Raw genomic sequence first — 11863 nt, 5'->3', positions numbered from 1 at the left:
GCATCATAGTAACATTTCATGTAGCTTGCACAGTTGCACCAGGCAGCACCAGGTGCTCTCCGTCTCCTCGTGCAACGCAGCCTCGCCTGAGCAGCCAGTTAGTTTCTCCGACACCGGATTCATGAAAGCCCAGGCATTGAGGCCGCATCCGCAATGCGCTCAGTAAAATCAAGCGCAGCCAAGATCGCAGCCTCGGATTTGATGGGCACTAGGCAGTTACCGGTACTGTAAACATTCGGGATGGCGGCAACCGCGGCATCCCACCTTGTCCCACGCTTGCATCGTGCCAATGCCATAGCTACTTCAAATCTTCAATCAACTATGGTGCGCACGCTGCACACCGGACGAAACGGCTCTTCCCTTATGCATGAAGCCCAAGATGAAGCCGACAAAGGTCCAACTACCGCCCCCCGCCCCCGTCCAGCACGCAGGAGCCCCCCACGTTCTCTTTCGAGTTCCGACCTGACAACTTCGCAACAAAGGAATGCGGTACACCGAGCATGACACGCCACAGCCACAGTCACAAACTGGCACAAGAATTAAAGAATGCATGAACAAGCCCGTGCAAGTCGTGCGGAGCTTCAAGGCTGCGTCAACCCGGCGCACAAGCCCCACAACGCATCCCACGACACGACCCCGTTGCTGCCAGCGCCCACATATAATTCCAATGCGGCGGCGCCGCACCTCACAGCCAACCGCCGCCGCCGCTCCCACCTCCTCCTCCTCCGCCACCACCAATGGCACCTAACATCGCCACCGGCTGCTGCGCCTGCGCCGCCAGCAGCGCTGCCGTCGCCGCCACGTCCCCGCCCGCGGCCAGCTGCCGCTGCTGCCCCTGCTGCTGGCGCTGCGCCGCCGCCGCGCCACGCAGTGTGGAGCCATCCCAGCTCACACGCATAGCCGCCGCGCCCAACTGGCGGCTCGTGCCCGGCGCCGAGCCCGCGGCCCCCTGCTGTGACGCCAGCGCCGACGTCGGCAGCAGGCCTGCTGCAGCCGGCGGCGGCGGCGGCTGCCAGCCCGCCACGCTGCCCAGTCCGTTGCCGCTGAGGACAGCGGCGGCCGCCGCCGCCGCCGCCGCCGCGCCCGCCGTTCCACCAGTAATGCCAAACGTCTTACGGCTGGTGCTGCGGACCGGCGGTGGTGTGCCGCCGCCGCCAGGCGCGCCAACCAGCGGCGCGGCGGTGGCAGCGCCGCCGCCGCTGCCACCACTGCCTGTGCTCGTAAACCAGCCCGTCGGCACGGGGCCGGCCCCGGGCAGGGAGCCGCCGCCGGGAGGCGGCGACGGTGCATCCACGGTTGCTGCGATTGCGGCGAAGATGGAGCCGCCGGCGACGCTTGAGAAACCGGCGGGCGAGGCCGGCGTGCCGGCGCCGTAGGCCGGGCTAACACTGACGGTGATAGGCGAGCCGGTATAACTGTTCCGCATTGGCCGCATCCCGCCGCTGCCGCCGCCACTGGCTGGACTGCCGCCCATGCCATACCCGTACAGACCCGTACCAGCCGCTGTGGGAGTGGAGGCGCCGCTGCTGCCCCGCGACGCCAAGCCGGCGGCGGTCGCGGCGCCGCCACCGCTTCCGGCGGCGCCAGCTAGCGCCAGGCGCGCCAACGCACTGGCGTTGCCGCTGTTGGGGTTGCTGCCGCCGCCGCCGCCGCCGCCGCCGCCAGCCGTACCGGTATTAATGTACGGCAGCGGCGTCGAGCTGATACCCTGCCGTACGCCGGCAGTGCTCAGGTGCGATGGGATGGGCGAGGGCGCAGGGGCGCCGAACGGCCCGCCGGCGATGCCAGGCGGGGGCCCGGTGCCGCGCGGCGACTCCGTGCTGCTGCCGCCGCCGGCGCCGCCTTCAACAAAGGATTCCACGGTGAGCAAAGCCGGCCGGCCGCCCATGTCACCGCCGCGCCCGCGGCTCTCCAGTCTGTGCAAGAAGCCGCCGCCGCTGACACTCGTGCGGGTGTTGGGGCCGTCGGTGCCGGCAGCGCTGACACTGGGTATGGCGCCGCCGCCGCTGCTGGCGCCCGCGGGTGCCGCGCCGAAGCTGCTGTTGCCGTAGGTGGAGAGGCCCTGCGCGTTGCGGAGGGGTGAATGTGTTGAGTGTCACTAGCAGCTCGCGCCAGGGTCGCGTGCAGGAAAGACACGTCGCTGCTCCTGCTCCAGCACCCAAGCACCCGGACACGCAGCCCCCTACCCGGCGCCCCCTGCCCCCGCATCCCCACGCCACGCCACGCCCCGCCCCGCCACGCCAAAGACTCACGCTGATGCTCATTCGCTTGTTGCTGGCGCCCGACAGGCCCAGCGACCGCTGGCTGGCCCCCGGGCTGCCGCCCCCGGTCATGGAGGTGCGGGCGATGCGCGGCTTGGGCGGTGCGCGGCCGCCCGCCGCCGCCGCGCCCACCGCCTGCCAGGACTCCTCTCCGGGCTTGGTGGTGAGCATGTCCAGCTCGCCGCCCGACATCTGCTCGTACCTGTGTGTTGGTTTCAAGTGCGTGCATGTTTATGTGTGTGTGTGTGTGTGTGTGTGTGTGTGTGCATGTGCGGGTGGAATTCCAGAAAGCACTAGGGAAGGAAGTGGGCAGGAGCCGCTAGCGCAAGCGTGGGTGCTCGTTCTTAAGCAAGGCAACCAAGCATGGTGCGCCGAGGCCCTTTGACGGGGCAGTTGAATTGCGCGGGGAAGGCCACAGCGGCCCACAGCAAAGCACTCCCCGGCAATGCCAGCCGCATAGAGTTGGGCACAGCGGCCCATACATAGGCGCCGTCAACACTGCGTCACACGCACACGTACGGCACTACGTACCGAGCCGCCTGCTGCATCGCTGCCGGCAGCGCACCGCGGCCCGGGCCGCCATCCGCGCCGGCCAGCTCCTGCAGCGCTGCGTCCTCCGTCACCTGCCCCAGCTGCCCAGTCGCCGACCGCACCAGCCCAAACGAGCCACCCAGGCCCCCTCCTCCCCCTCCGCCGCCGCCGCCGTACAAGCCTGCGCCGCCGCCGCTGCCGCCGGGGGCAGTGCCGCCGCTGGAAAGCATGCGCGAGCGCAGCCCGCCGCCGCCGCTTCTGAAGCTCGAGCTGACCGACGTGGTGCCCAGGGCGCGGCTGCCCATGAGCCCGCCGGCGCCAGAGCCGCCGGGCGGCGGCGTGCTGACGCCGGCGCCGCCCGGAGCCGTGGCCGCTGACGGCGGCGCGCCCGGGCCGCTGGGGGAAGCGGCGTTGCTTGTGGGAGAGGGCAGGTTGGGTGGCACGGGTGCGGAGAATGTGAGACCGCTGCCGGCGTCGGTGCCGGTGCCGGCTCCGCCGGCGCTAGCGCTGCCGCCGAGGCTCTCGAAGCCGCGGCAGGAGGAGGAGACCAGCGCGCCGCGGCGGTCGGGTGAGGGGCTGGCGCCGCCGCTGCCGCCACTGCCTCCGCCGCTGGCAAGCAGCGCGTTGGTGCGGGGGTTACTCAGGCTCTGCGGTTGTATGCACAGAGGGATTGCACCGTAAGCGGCGCGTGTGCGCTTACTGAGTACGCGGCTGTATATGTGGCTGCACGTTTGTAACACGTAAAGGAAGTGCCCGCCGCGCGACAACGTTCCATTTTAGCGGGCTCAGGAAGCATCCAGCGTTTCATGGCCATCCTCAGCTATCGAATCCTCTTGGCAATCCTCGGCCTTTACCCTCCCTCTCACCTTGAAGCCCATCTGCTCCAGAAACTCCACTGGCCGCGGCGGCGGAGGCCGCGGCGCCGGCAGGCTGGGGGACTGCTGCAGCGGCGGAGCGCCACTGGCGCCGCCGGCTGCCGACCAAGGCGATGCGGCGGCGGTGCCGTGAGGCACAGGCACGCTGGCCGCCGACGACAGGCCCTGCAGTGGGCAGAAGGCACAACTCTTAAGCAGCGGCGGGGATGAGCATGCGGCCGCGCTTCTATAAATCAGACTATTGTTCACAATACGGTCACAAACAATGTCGATCGACACCAACAAAGTCAACCACAATGTGGGCTTCTTGTACACAACCGACAGTGCACCGCGCTGCGTCGTCCAGTTGACGTGTTAGGTGGGATGGAACGCCTTCCATTTTCACAACATGCCTGGGACTGTGTGTGAACAGCAATATCAGGGCTTGTTGGGCGCCTTGGGCGGTATGCGCACATGTCGCAACTTGAACACGTGCCCATTCGCTCAGCCGGCATCATGGGACTCACCGATGCAACCATGTTGGCTGGTGTGCCTTTGATCTGCCCGCGCCGCGCCAGCAGCGCCTCCCGCCGCGCCTCAGCGAACGGCGGCAGCGCCGCGCGCAAGTACCCATAACGGCCCAGCAGCTGCCTCGGCAACACCAACAGCCGACTGGGTTTCGTCGCGACCGCACTAGCCATGTAGAATGACGGCGGCGGCGTGTTGGCATCGAGACCGCTACCGCGGCCGACAGCGGCTGCGCCACCGGCGGCGGCTCCGCCGCCGCTGCCGCCCGCAGCGCTGGCGGCGGCTGCACCGGCAGAGGCAAAGGCACTGTGGCGGTTGAAGCTGGCCGCGTGGCCCATCACAAAACCGCCCTGGTCGCGTGGTGAATCTTCGCCGTCCTCGCCCTCCTGCGTCCACGCATTGGCCTTGGCAGCCGCCTGCAGTTACACGCGCCAGGTACAACACAGCAGAGACGTGTGTTAGCTCCCAGTAGCGCATTCCGCACATGTGCAGCCCGAAGGGCCCCAACACTCGACCATCTCTTGGCGAAAAACTTTAATGTCAGTGGGGTTGATTACTAAAACATTCGCGTGTCGTTCTCAAACTATCCAGTGCCAATCCACCCAGGCCCGCTGGGTTTCAAGTGCTTTGATGTCCACACCTCCGGCTCCCCATGCGCACCAGCTCTTCCTCCTGCCGCGCCAGGTCTGCCGGGTAGCCCAGCACGCTCTCCCCGAACGAGCCGCCCGGCCCCAACAGCGACAACGTGGACAGCGCCGCCGCCGCGCGCCGGGCCTTAATGGCCCCATGACCGCCCTCAGCACCAGCTCCGCCGCCACCACCATTACCACCCGATGCGTCTGCCGCGCCCTTTCTCATGGCTTTGGAGAGGGCCGCAGAGTCGAGCGATATGGTGCGGCCCCAGGCGGCGCCGGGTTGAGGGCTGGCGCCGGCGCCGGTGCCGCCCCCCATGTGGCTGTCTGGGTCGTCCAACAGCCGCACTTCGCCGTCCTGTTGCATGTTTGGCATGCAGGGAAGGCATACGGCTTGGCAGGTCAGCAACACGGCCAGCAGTTGCATGGATGGAAGAGGTCTTCTTTCTCTTTCCGGCTGCACGGAAGGTTTCAGGCATACAACCCAAACTCACCAGCACCACGTACAGCGCGTCCACCGTCTGGCCTTGCTGCACCACCAGCGCGTTAGAGTCCACCGAAATAACCTGAGAGCCAGCGAGCCAGCGATCCAGTGGGCATTGTGATAGGAAAGCACACCGATGAAGGACACCGGATGGGCGCGATGCAGATACAGAAGGGTGCCAGTCGAGTTGGCGATCCGTCGATGGCGACCAAGCCTTCCAAGCCGCGCTGGTTGTGCTAGCCCGAAGCCACCTTGCTCTCATCCCGCCCCCAAAGCCGCCGCGAAGCCCCTCCGCCCTGCCCTGCCCTGCCCTGCCCTGCCCTGCCCTGCCCTGCCCTGCCCTGCCCTGCCCTGCCCTGCCCTGCCCTGCCCCTCCGCCCTGCCCTACCCTGCCCTGCCCTGCCCTGCCCTGCCCGCCGCCGCTCACCGCCGCCCCCAGCGCCACCGCCGCCTGGTGCTCCTCGCTCAGCCCCCTCAGCGGCTCCAGCGCCCCCAACACCGCCAGCCGCTCAGCCACCAGGTCGCTGCGGACAGCCTCCGCGCCGCGACGGAGCGCCTCAAGCGCAATCACCAACACATCCGCGCCGGCCGCCGCCGCGATGGCGGTGTTGGCACGGCGGTGCCGCGCCGGCACCGGCGTTGGCCCGACGCTGCCGCTGCTGGCAGCGGTGCCGGCGCCAGTGGCGCGACTGAGCGCCGCCGGCGGCAGCTCGCCCGCCAACGCGCCCGGCTCCACACGGCCCGACACGGGACCGTACAGCTGCTCCAGGTGCTCCTCCTCCACCGCATCTTCATCAACGTCGTCGTCTTCCGCGCCCTCCGTGTCCTCGTCGTCTGCGCCGTCAAGGTCACCATCACGTTCGTCGTTGTTGTCGCCCGCGGGGACCACCCCAGAGGCCCGGCCGCTCCGGCCGCGGCCCCTGCCGCCCGCAGATGCGCCCTCCAGCAGCGGCGCCGCCGCCTCGACGTCGACGCTGGGGTCCGCGACGTGCAGGATGGTGGGCTCACCGCCGCCGCCGCCGGGGTCGCCGTCGGCGGCGTCGGCAAATGTGGCGCCGCCGCCGCTCTCGCCGCGCTCCCGCACCAGGCGCACCAGCTTCTCCACAGCGTCAACAAACCTGTGCGTATGCAATAGGCGCACACACGACAGTAGCGGCAGAAGTTGAAAGCGTGTCCAGAGTGCACCTACGTACTGTACTTGGACGCGGCCAACGGGCCAAGGGCATGTAGCGTGTGCTTTCCAACGTCAACCTGTTTGCAGCCCTGGGCAATCGAGTTCGGCGGCGATCAGCAGGGTCTGGACTATTTTGCGGTCATCTGCAACTTTCAGCTTCTCATCAAGCATGTGGAACTTGATGGATGTGATAGGGTGCTTCCGGTCCGCGCCAAAGGCAGGGACGGATCAGTACGCCCCTAGCAGGGCGGTGATACTGAGACGGTAATGGTTGCTAATATGGACCGCATGCTTTGTCATTCATACTGCAATAATAGTGGATACTTGTGCGCTTGTTCCGCATGCATGGCATGGGCTGCATCCTCACCTCACGGACTTTGACGCCACGCAGTAGTTCTTATCCATGAACACAAGCTTGACACGAGACACGGACGGCCCGTCGCCGGCATCCGCCTCCACGCCCGCATCGGCGTCGCCGTCGGCGTCGCCCACGGCGCCGCCGTCCGCGGCGCCGCCGTCCGCCCAGCGCACGTGGCCGCTGCGTTGGTCGCGGTGGACACAGGCGCGAGCCAGGGTGGCAGAGGGCATGACGGTGCGATCGAGCTTGGTAAGCATACCGGCATGGTCTGGCCCCGACGCAGGCGCCAATAAAAACAAGCCTAGTGTGGCAACGTACCCGCCTTTCAGCTTGTTCAAGCCCCGAAAATCGCGGGTGTCGCTGCCTTGCTTGCCTACCCGTGCTTGCCGTCCTTGTCCTCATCTCGCTCCTCCTCGCTGTGGTCGTAGAAGTGCGCCTTACCGCTGCGGGCCGCCGCAATGCCGCGCAGATGGGCGCTTCTTGCGCCGGCGCCGCCCAACAGGTTGCCCACGTCTGTTTGCGTTGCGTCATGTTCATTTGTGGTTATGTGGAGCAGCGGTGCGCAAGCGTGTGCGGCGGCAAAGGCAGAGGCACGTGCCTGATGTGAGAATGCGATGCAAGGTTCCACCACTCGCCACCTGCACGCCCGCATATACGCTAAGCCACATGCTAGCGCGCCTGGCACTTGAGATCCTCAGCCCCGACCTTGCACAGCACGCCCCCCCGCCCCGACAGCAGCACCACGGTATCACCTTGCAGCACGCACCACACAGCACCCACGCCGCCACGCACCCGACACCAGGCCCGCCTCCTCGGCCTTGCGGCGCTGGTACTCCAGCAACATGGGGTCGCTCTCATCGTAGTCGTCTCCCTCGCCCGCACCCACGAGCTGCGCAGGTGTGCAAAGTAGTATTGTCATGGTCATTGTCATCGTCAACTTCATGTGCTGTTGCAGCCTAAGTTGTTGTGGCGCAGGCATGGGTGGCGTTGCGGGCACGAGAAATCATGACCATGCAGCCGATGTAAACCCGTGGCCGCGAGTCGCCGCAACCTGTCTTCACCAGCATCGGCCATCGACACCAAGCTCAGACGTCGGATCGGACGCAGCAGGGCGCAGCAGCCTTGCACACGCCATCTATCGTCACGAACCCAGCCGCTCACCTGCGGACCGGCGCCGCCCTGGGAGCCCTCCTCGCCCGAGTGGGTCAGCTTCAGCGCGGCGCGGTGCCAGGCACTGGCTGCACGCGAGGGCGGCGCGGTGGAGGGCGCGGACGGCGCCAACGAGCTGGTGGGCGTGGTGGGTGCCAGGGGCTCGCCGGGGGAGGCCGGCGGCGCCACAGTAGTGGGGCCCTCGCTGAGGGCCTCGGGCGCCACGGCAGAGGGCGTGGAGAAGATGGGAGCGGCGTCGTTGGTGTTGAGCGTCTGCTTGGCCTGCGCAGGACGGAAGCCCGGGGGTTCGTGCCGTTAGTCGTAGCATTGCGTTTCATGTAATGAGGCAGCTGGCATGTGCCATCAGCACCGGTTCACGAAGTCCCATGTTCAGTCCGGCTGCAGGCGCAGCGCCGTCGCAGGATTACGGCGGCGCACCAGGCGCCACCCGTTCCGCCCACGTTGGGTCTCGGTTTAGCTGGGTTTCAAATAACGTACTCATCCCACCCACCACACCTACACACGCCTGCTCTATACTAGAGCGCCCTAGAGATGTGATTATCGCAACCCCCACTCACCCGGCTGATGAACTCCATCATGAACTTCTTTGACTTCTCGCCGTGCGCCACCGGCTTGGCAGGCTCGGGGTCGCGCAGGCCCTCGCGCGTCAGCTTCACCGACTCCAGCGCGGCCTCGCGCTCTGCGGCCCACATCGACACTCCAAGTAAGGCAACCAGCATAGGACCAAAGACACGGCCCAAACGGAGGCCGGCGGCATGCGGCGCAAACCGTCGCGCATCACCACACGTGGCCCGACAGGCCGGCTGACGGCGGCATAAAACCAGCCAGGGTCTGAGGGCTGGACCCAGACCAGAAGTAACAGCTAGCAAGGCGCAGCCAGGCCTAGCGAAACCAGTGTCCTGAAACTCCCCGGTAATTGCGCCCCACGATTGCGCCCCATGGCCATGAGCCCCCAGTGCGCACCTCGCCGCTCCTCCTGGATCTTCTCCCGCACGCTCTTGCCGCCGCGCGCCGCCGCCTCGTCGCCATCCACCTCCGCCGCCGCCCTCGCCGCCGCCGCCTCCGACGCCGCCGCGTTCCGCCGCACGCTGGACTGGTTGCGGCGCAGTACCACGGCGCGCATCGCGGAGCGGATGGCGGCCCGGCTCTGGCCCAGCTTCTGCTGCCGGCACCGCACCTGAGATGCGGCACACGCGGCCGGCCTTCCGGTGAGGGCACAGGGTGACAGTGCAGGTGCCTGCCCGAGCATCAGTGCCGGGCATATGCCCCGCACAGATTCGTCCGGCACCCTTCGCCCACACCTCCCCTTCCCGCTTCCCTGTCCTCTCCCCCTACCCGACCCGTCCCCGACCCGCTTCCCTGCTTTCTCCCCCTGCCCCCACCTGCACCGCCCCCGCCAGCACCACGAACTGGCTCTCCGCGCGCGTGTGCTCCTCGTACAGGATGGTGCCGGCAGGCAGCCGCCGCAGCGCAGCTGCCTCTGACAGCGCCCGAAGCACGGGTGGCGGCGTCCCCGCCATGCCCTGTGTTTTTCAGCCGTAAGTTCACAAGCTTAATAAACGGGTGCTGACTCCTACTCAGCATCGTATACCTGTCTTTACATAATGTCAGTAAAGGCATTACACCATGTGCCTCTCGTATGCTTTTGCCATGCCTTGCGCTGGTGTCTCCCGCTCCAGCGCTCATCCCTCCTCCTTTCAGCAGCCTCCCAGTAACGATCCCACATCTTCCCCTCTTCATGTGCCGGCCTGCCTGTGAGGACCGCATCTTGCCTGTCACCTCCCCTACTTCCCCTTCCCCACCCTCCTCCATCTTCCCCTCACCGGCAGCTGCCGCAGCACAGCCCCGAGGTCGTCCGACTGCTCCATAGTCCGGCGCTCCGGCTCCGCCGCCGCCAACGACCGGGCGCAGCAGTTCAACACCGCCGTGCGCGCCGCGCCGCAGATGGGCTGCATGGGCGCCCGCGCGCACATGTTGCCCCAGGCGGTTCGCGTGATCACCGCGAACGCCGCGCCGGCCTCAGCACCGCCGGCGCTTGTACCGGCGCCGGCATCTCCCGCGGCGGCGGCTGTTGGCACTGGGGCCGCCGCCACCACCGCTGCCACGTCCGAGCGGCGGCCAGAAAGCACCAGCGCAGCCTCCGCCAGCGCCTGTGGGCGCACGCGTACGGCGCATGTGTCAAACATATGTCACCGGGTATTTAGAGCGATTCGGCGCCTTCGCGTGTTCCGAATTGTCGGGCGGGTCCCAACTCCCAAGGCAGGGCTACCGCATTGCCCGGGGTTTAGTGCTGGCCAGCACGCGACGGGTGGGATCGCGTGCCGTCGCAGGTTTCAAGGTCGTGGCATGGCCCTGCCCTCCTGCCCACCTGGCCCCTGCGCAGGGTCTGCGGCGGAGGCGCAACGTAGCCCTCCTTCTTTGAGTGCCGTACGATGGTGCAGCGGCCGGACAGCAGCAGGTACCTACGGCACAAGGTGCGGTTGTGGCGGATTGTTAGGTGCATGTTTGAGGTAGGAGGTCAGGTGGCGTCTTGCAAAAGATGCGTATGGCCCGCTCTTCAATCCCGAGCCCCTGCTTGCTCAGATACCAGATGCATGTAGGACAGCATCAGGGCTTCAGCAGCAGCACCGCACAGTACGTTGCTGCGCCACCTCCCATCGCACACTGCGATGGCCATGACCCCTGCCTGGCAGGCTCGAACAGGTTTGCCCTGCTGACTGGTGGGTGGGCCCTTCCCCGCCGCGCCCTGCCAAACGCTGCTGCTGACGGTCCATGCACGTGTCATTGCTGCACTTACATGCGGTCCGTCAGCTCCCCCGAGTGTAGCAGCACCTCGCCGGGCGATGCACGCTGCAGTGCTGTTGTGGGAACGAAAGCATGTGCAAAGGAAAGCAAGTAAGCGGTGTGCCGTGTCCGTGATAGTCTGTGTTAGTCTGTGAAACACCCAGGTGCGTTAGCACCCAGGTTTAAGGAACTTATTTGAGCGCGGCTGGCGCGCACACACGTGCGGTTGCGAAGGCATCGCTCATAGACTCACTGATAATGCTGCAAATCTGCTGTAGGGTGGTGAAGTCGACTCCAGCAAAGAATGGCTGCCGGGGGAAGGGGGTGGGGGGGACACGTTGGGTTATGCGGCTGAGGACAACTAACCCCAACCCACTCGCGAAACGGCCGAGCCTCACTCTGACGCGGTACCCACCTGACGCCGAAAGTATGTTGCGAGTGTCTGGAGCTCATGTGACTCGCGCTTAGCGGGCCTGGTTGATGGCAGAGGCAGGGACGCGCGTGCACCGCTTCGATATCAGTTTTGATGCCATAACCACACATTATTGCCCAAGGTGGCTTTCATGCACCAATCAAGGGCCCGTGTCCGTCGAGACTCGGCCCGCGCATGTGTTGCCAAACCCGCCACTCACTTCGTTTGAAGCGCCGCGAGCACCTCTGAAAGCCCCATGGTTGAATCAGCCTCGATGTACCAGGGGTTAAACCCAGGTTAAGCAACGAGAACGAGGCATCATGCGCCTTGAGGAGTCTGACTATTGATGGATAGCTAGTCCTCCAGCTTATCAATAAACACCAGTCAAGAATTAGAAGGATAAATGATACATGAAACTGTTACGCTCTGCGAACCTCAACCGTGCGCACACCGCTAGCCGTCGCAGGCTCGGCAAAATACTGGGCATAAGTAAACTACTATGCAATACACTATTGCTGCGCACGCTCTTCAAAACACACTTCAAATGAATCGTTTGGTCCCATGCAGAGTCGCACCGACTGGGCCGCCCGCATATGTCCTCAAGCGCGTAAAAAATGAGTTTAAGTAGTCTTAGCGTGTAAGTAGAATCATTTAGATGCGATGTGTTACCTTTGA

At 66.0% G+C, this 11863-nt stretch overlaps 1 protein-coding gene across 1 annotated transcript; it reads right to left on the bottom strand.

Moving 5' to 3' along the window:
- Positions 1-5: 5 nt before the first annotated feature.
- On the bottom strand, positions 6-11807 carry CHLRE_07g343200v5 (uncharacterized protein). The gene is made up of 21 exons (XM_043064393.1): positions 11409-11807; positions 11192-11249; positions 11030-11084; positions 10790-10850; positions 10361-10454; positions 9816-10142; positions 9375-9515; positions 8956-9169; positions 8550-8671; positions 7984-8253; positions 7615-7711; positions 7200-7335; positions 6832-7002; positions 5718-6408; positions 5301-5372; positions 4835-5164; positions 4174-4590; positions 3659-3832; positions 2793-3439; positions 2253-2463; positions 6-2062 (listed from the first exon to the last, which is right to left on the bottom strand). The coding sequence occupies exons 1-21, from the start codon at positions 11444-11446 to the stop codon at positions 686-688; spliced, it is 5703 nt and encodes a 1900-aa protein (XP_042922961.1). The 5' UTR covers positions 11447-11807; the 3' UTR covers positions 6-685.
- Between the last annotated feature and the right edge of the window lie 56 nt (positions 11808-11863).

Source organism: Chlamydomonas reinhardtii, chromosome 7 (assembly GCF_000002595.2).
Source record: "Chlamydomonas reinhardtii strain CC-503 cw92 mt+ chromosome 7, whole genome shotgun sequence".
NCBI lineage: Eukaryota > Viridiplantae > Chlorophyta > Chlorophyceae > Chlamydomonadales > Chlamydomonadaceae > Chlamydomonas > Chlamydomonas reinhardtii.
The sequence above is the reverse complement of the archived record's forward strand: the minus strand, read 5'-3'. Positions and strand labels throughout refer to the sequence as shown.

What these genes read in the sequence shown, in the direction of transcription:
- CHLRE_07g343200v5 (XM_043064393.1), bottom strand. Translation starts at nt 11,446, where the DNA reads ATGGGGCTTTCAGAGGTGCTCGCGGCGCTTCAAACGAA. An exon ending in TGCTGGCGGGGGCGGTGCAG is followed by an intron (nt 9,170 to 9,374) that starts GTGGGGGCAGGG and finishes GCCGCATCTCAG; the next exon opens with GTGCGGTGCCGGCAGCAGAA. An exon ending in CGGTGGCGCTGGGGGCGGCG is followed by an intron (nt 5,373 to 5,717) that starts GTGAGCGGCGGC and finishes GCTGGCTCTCAG; the next exon opens with GTTATTTCGGTGGACTCTAA.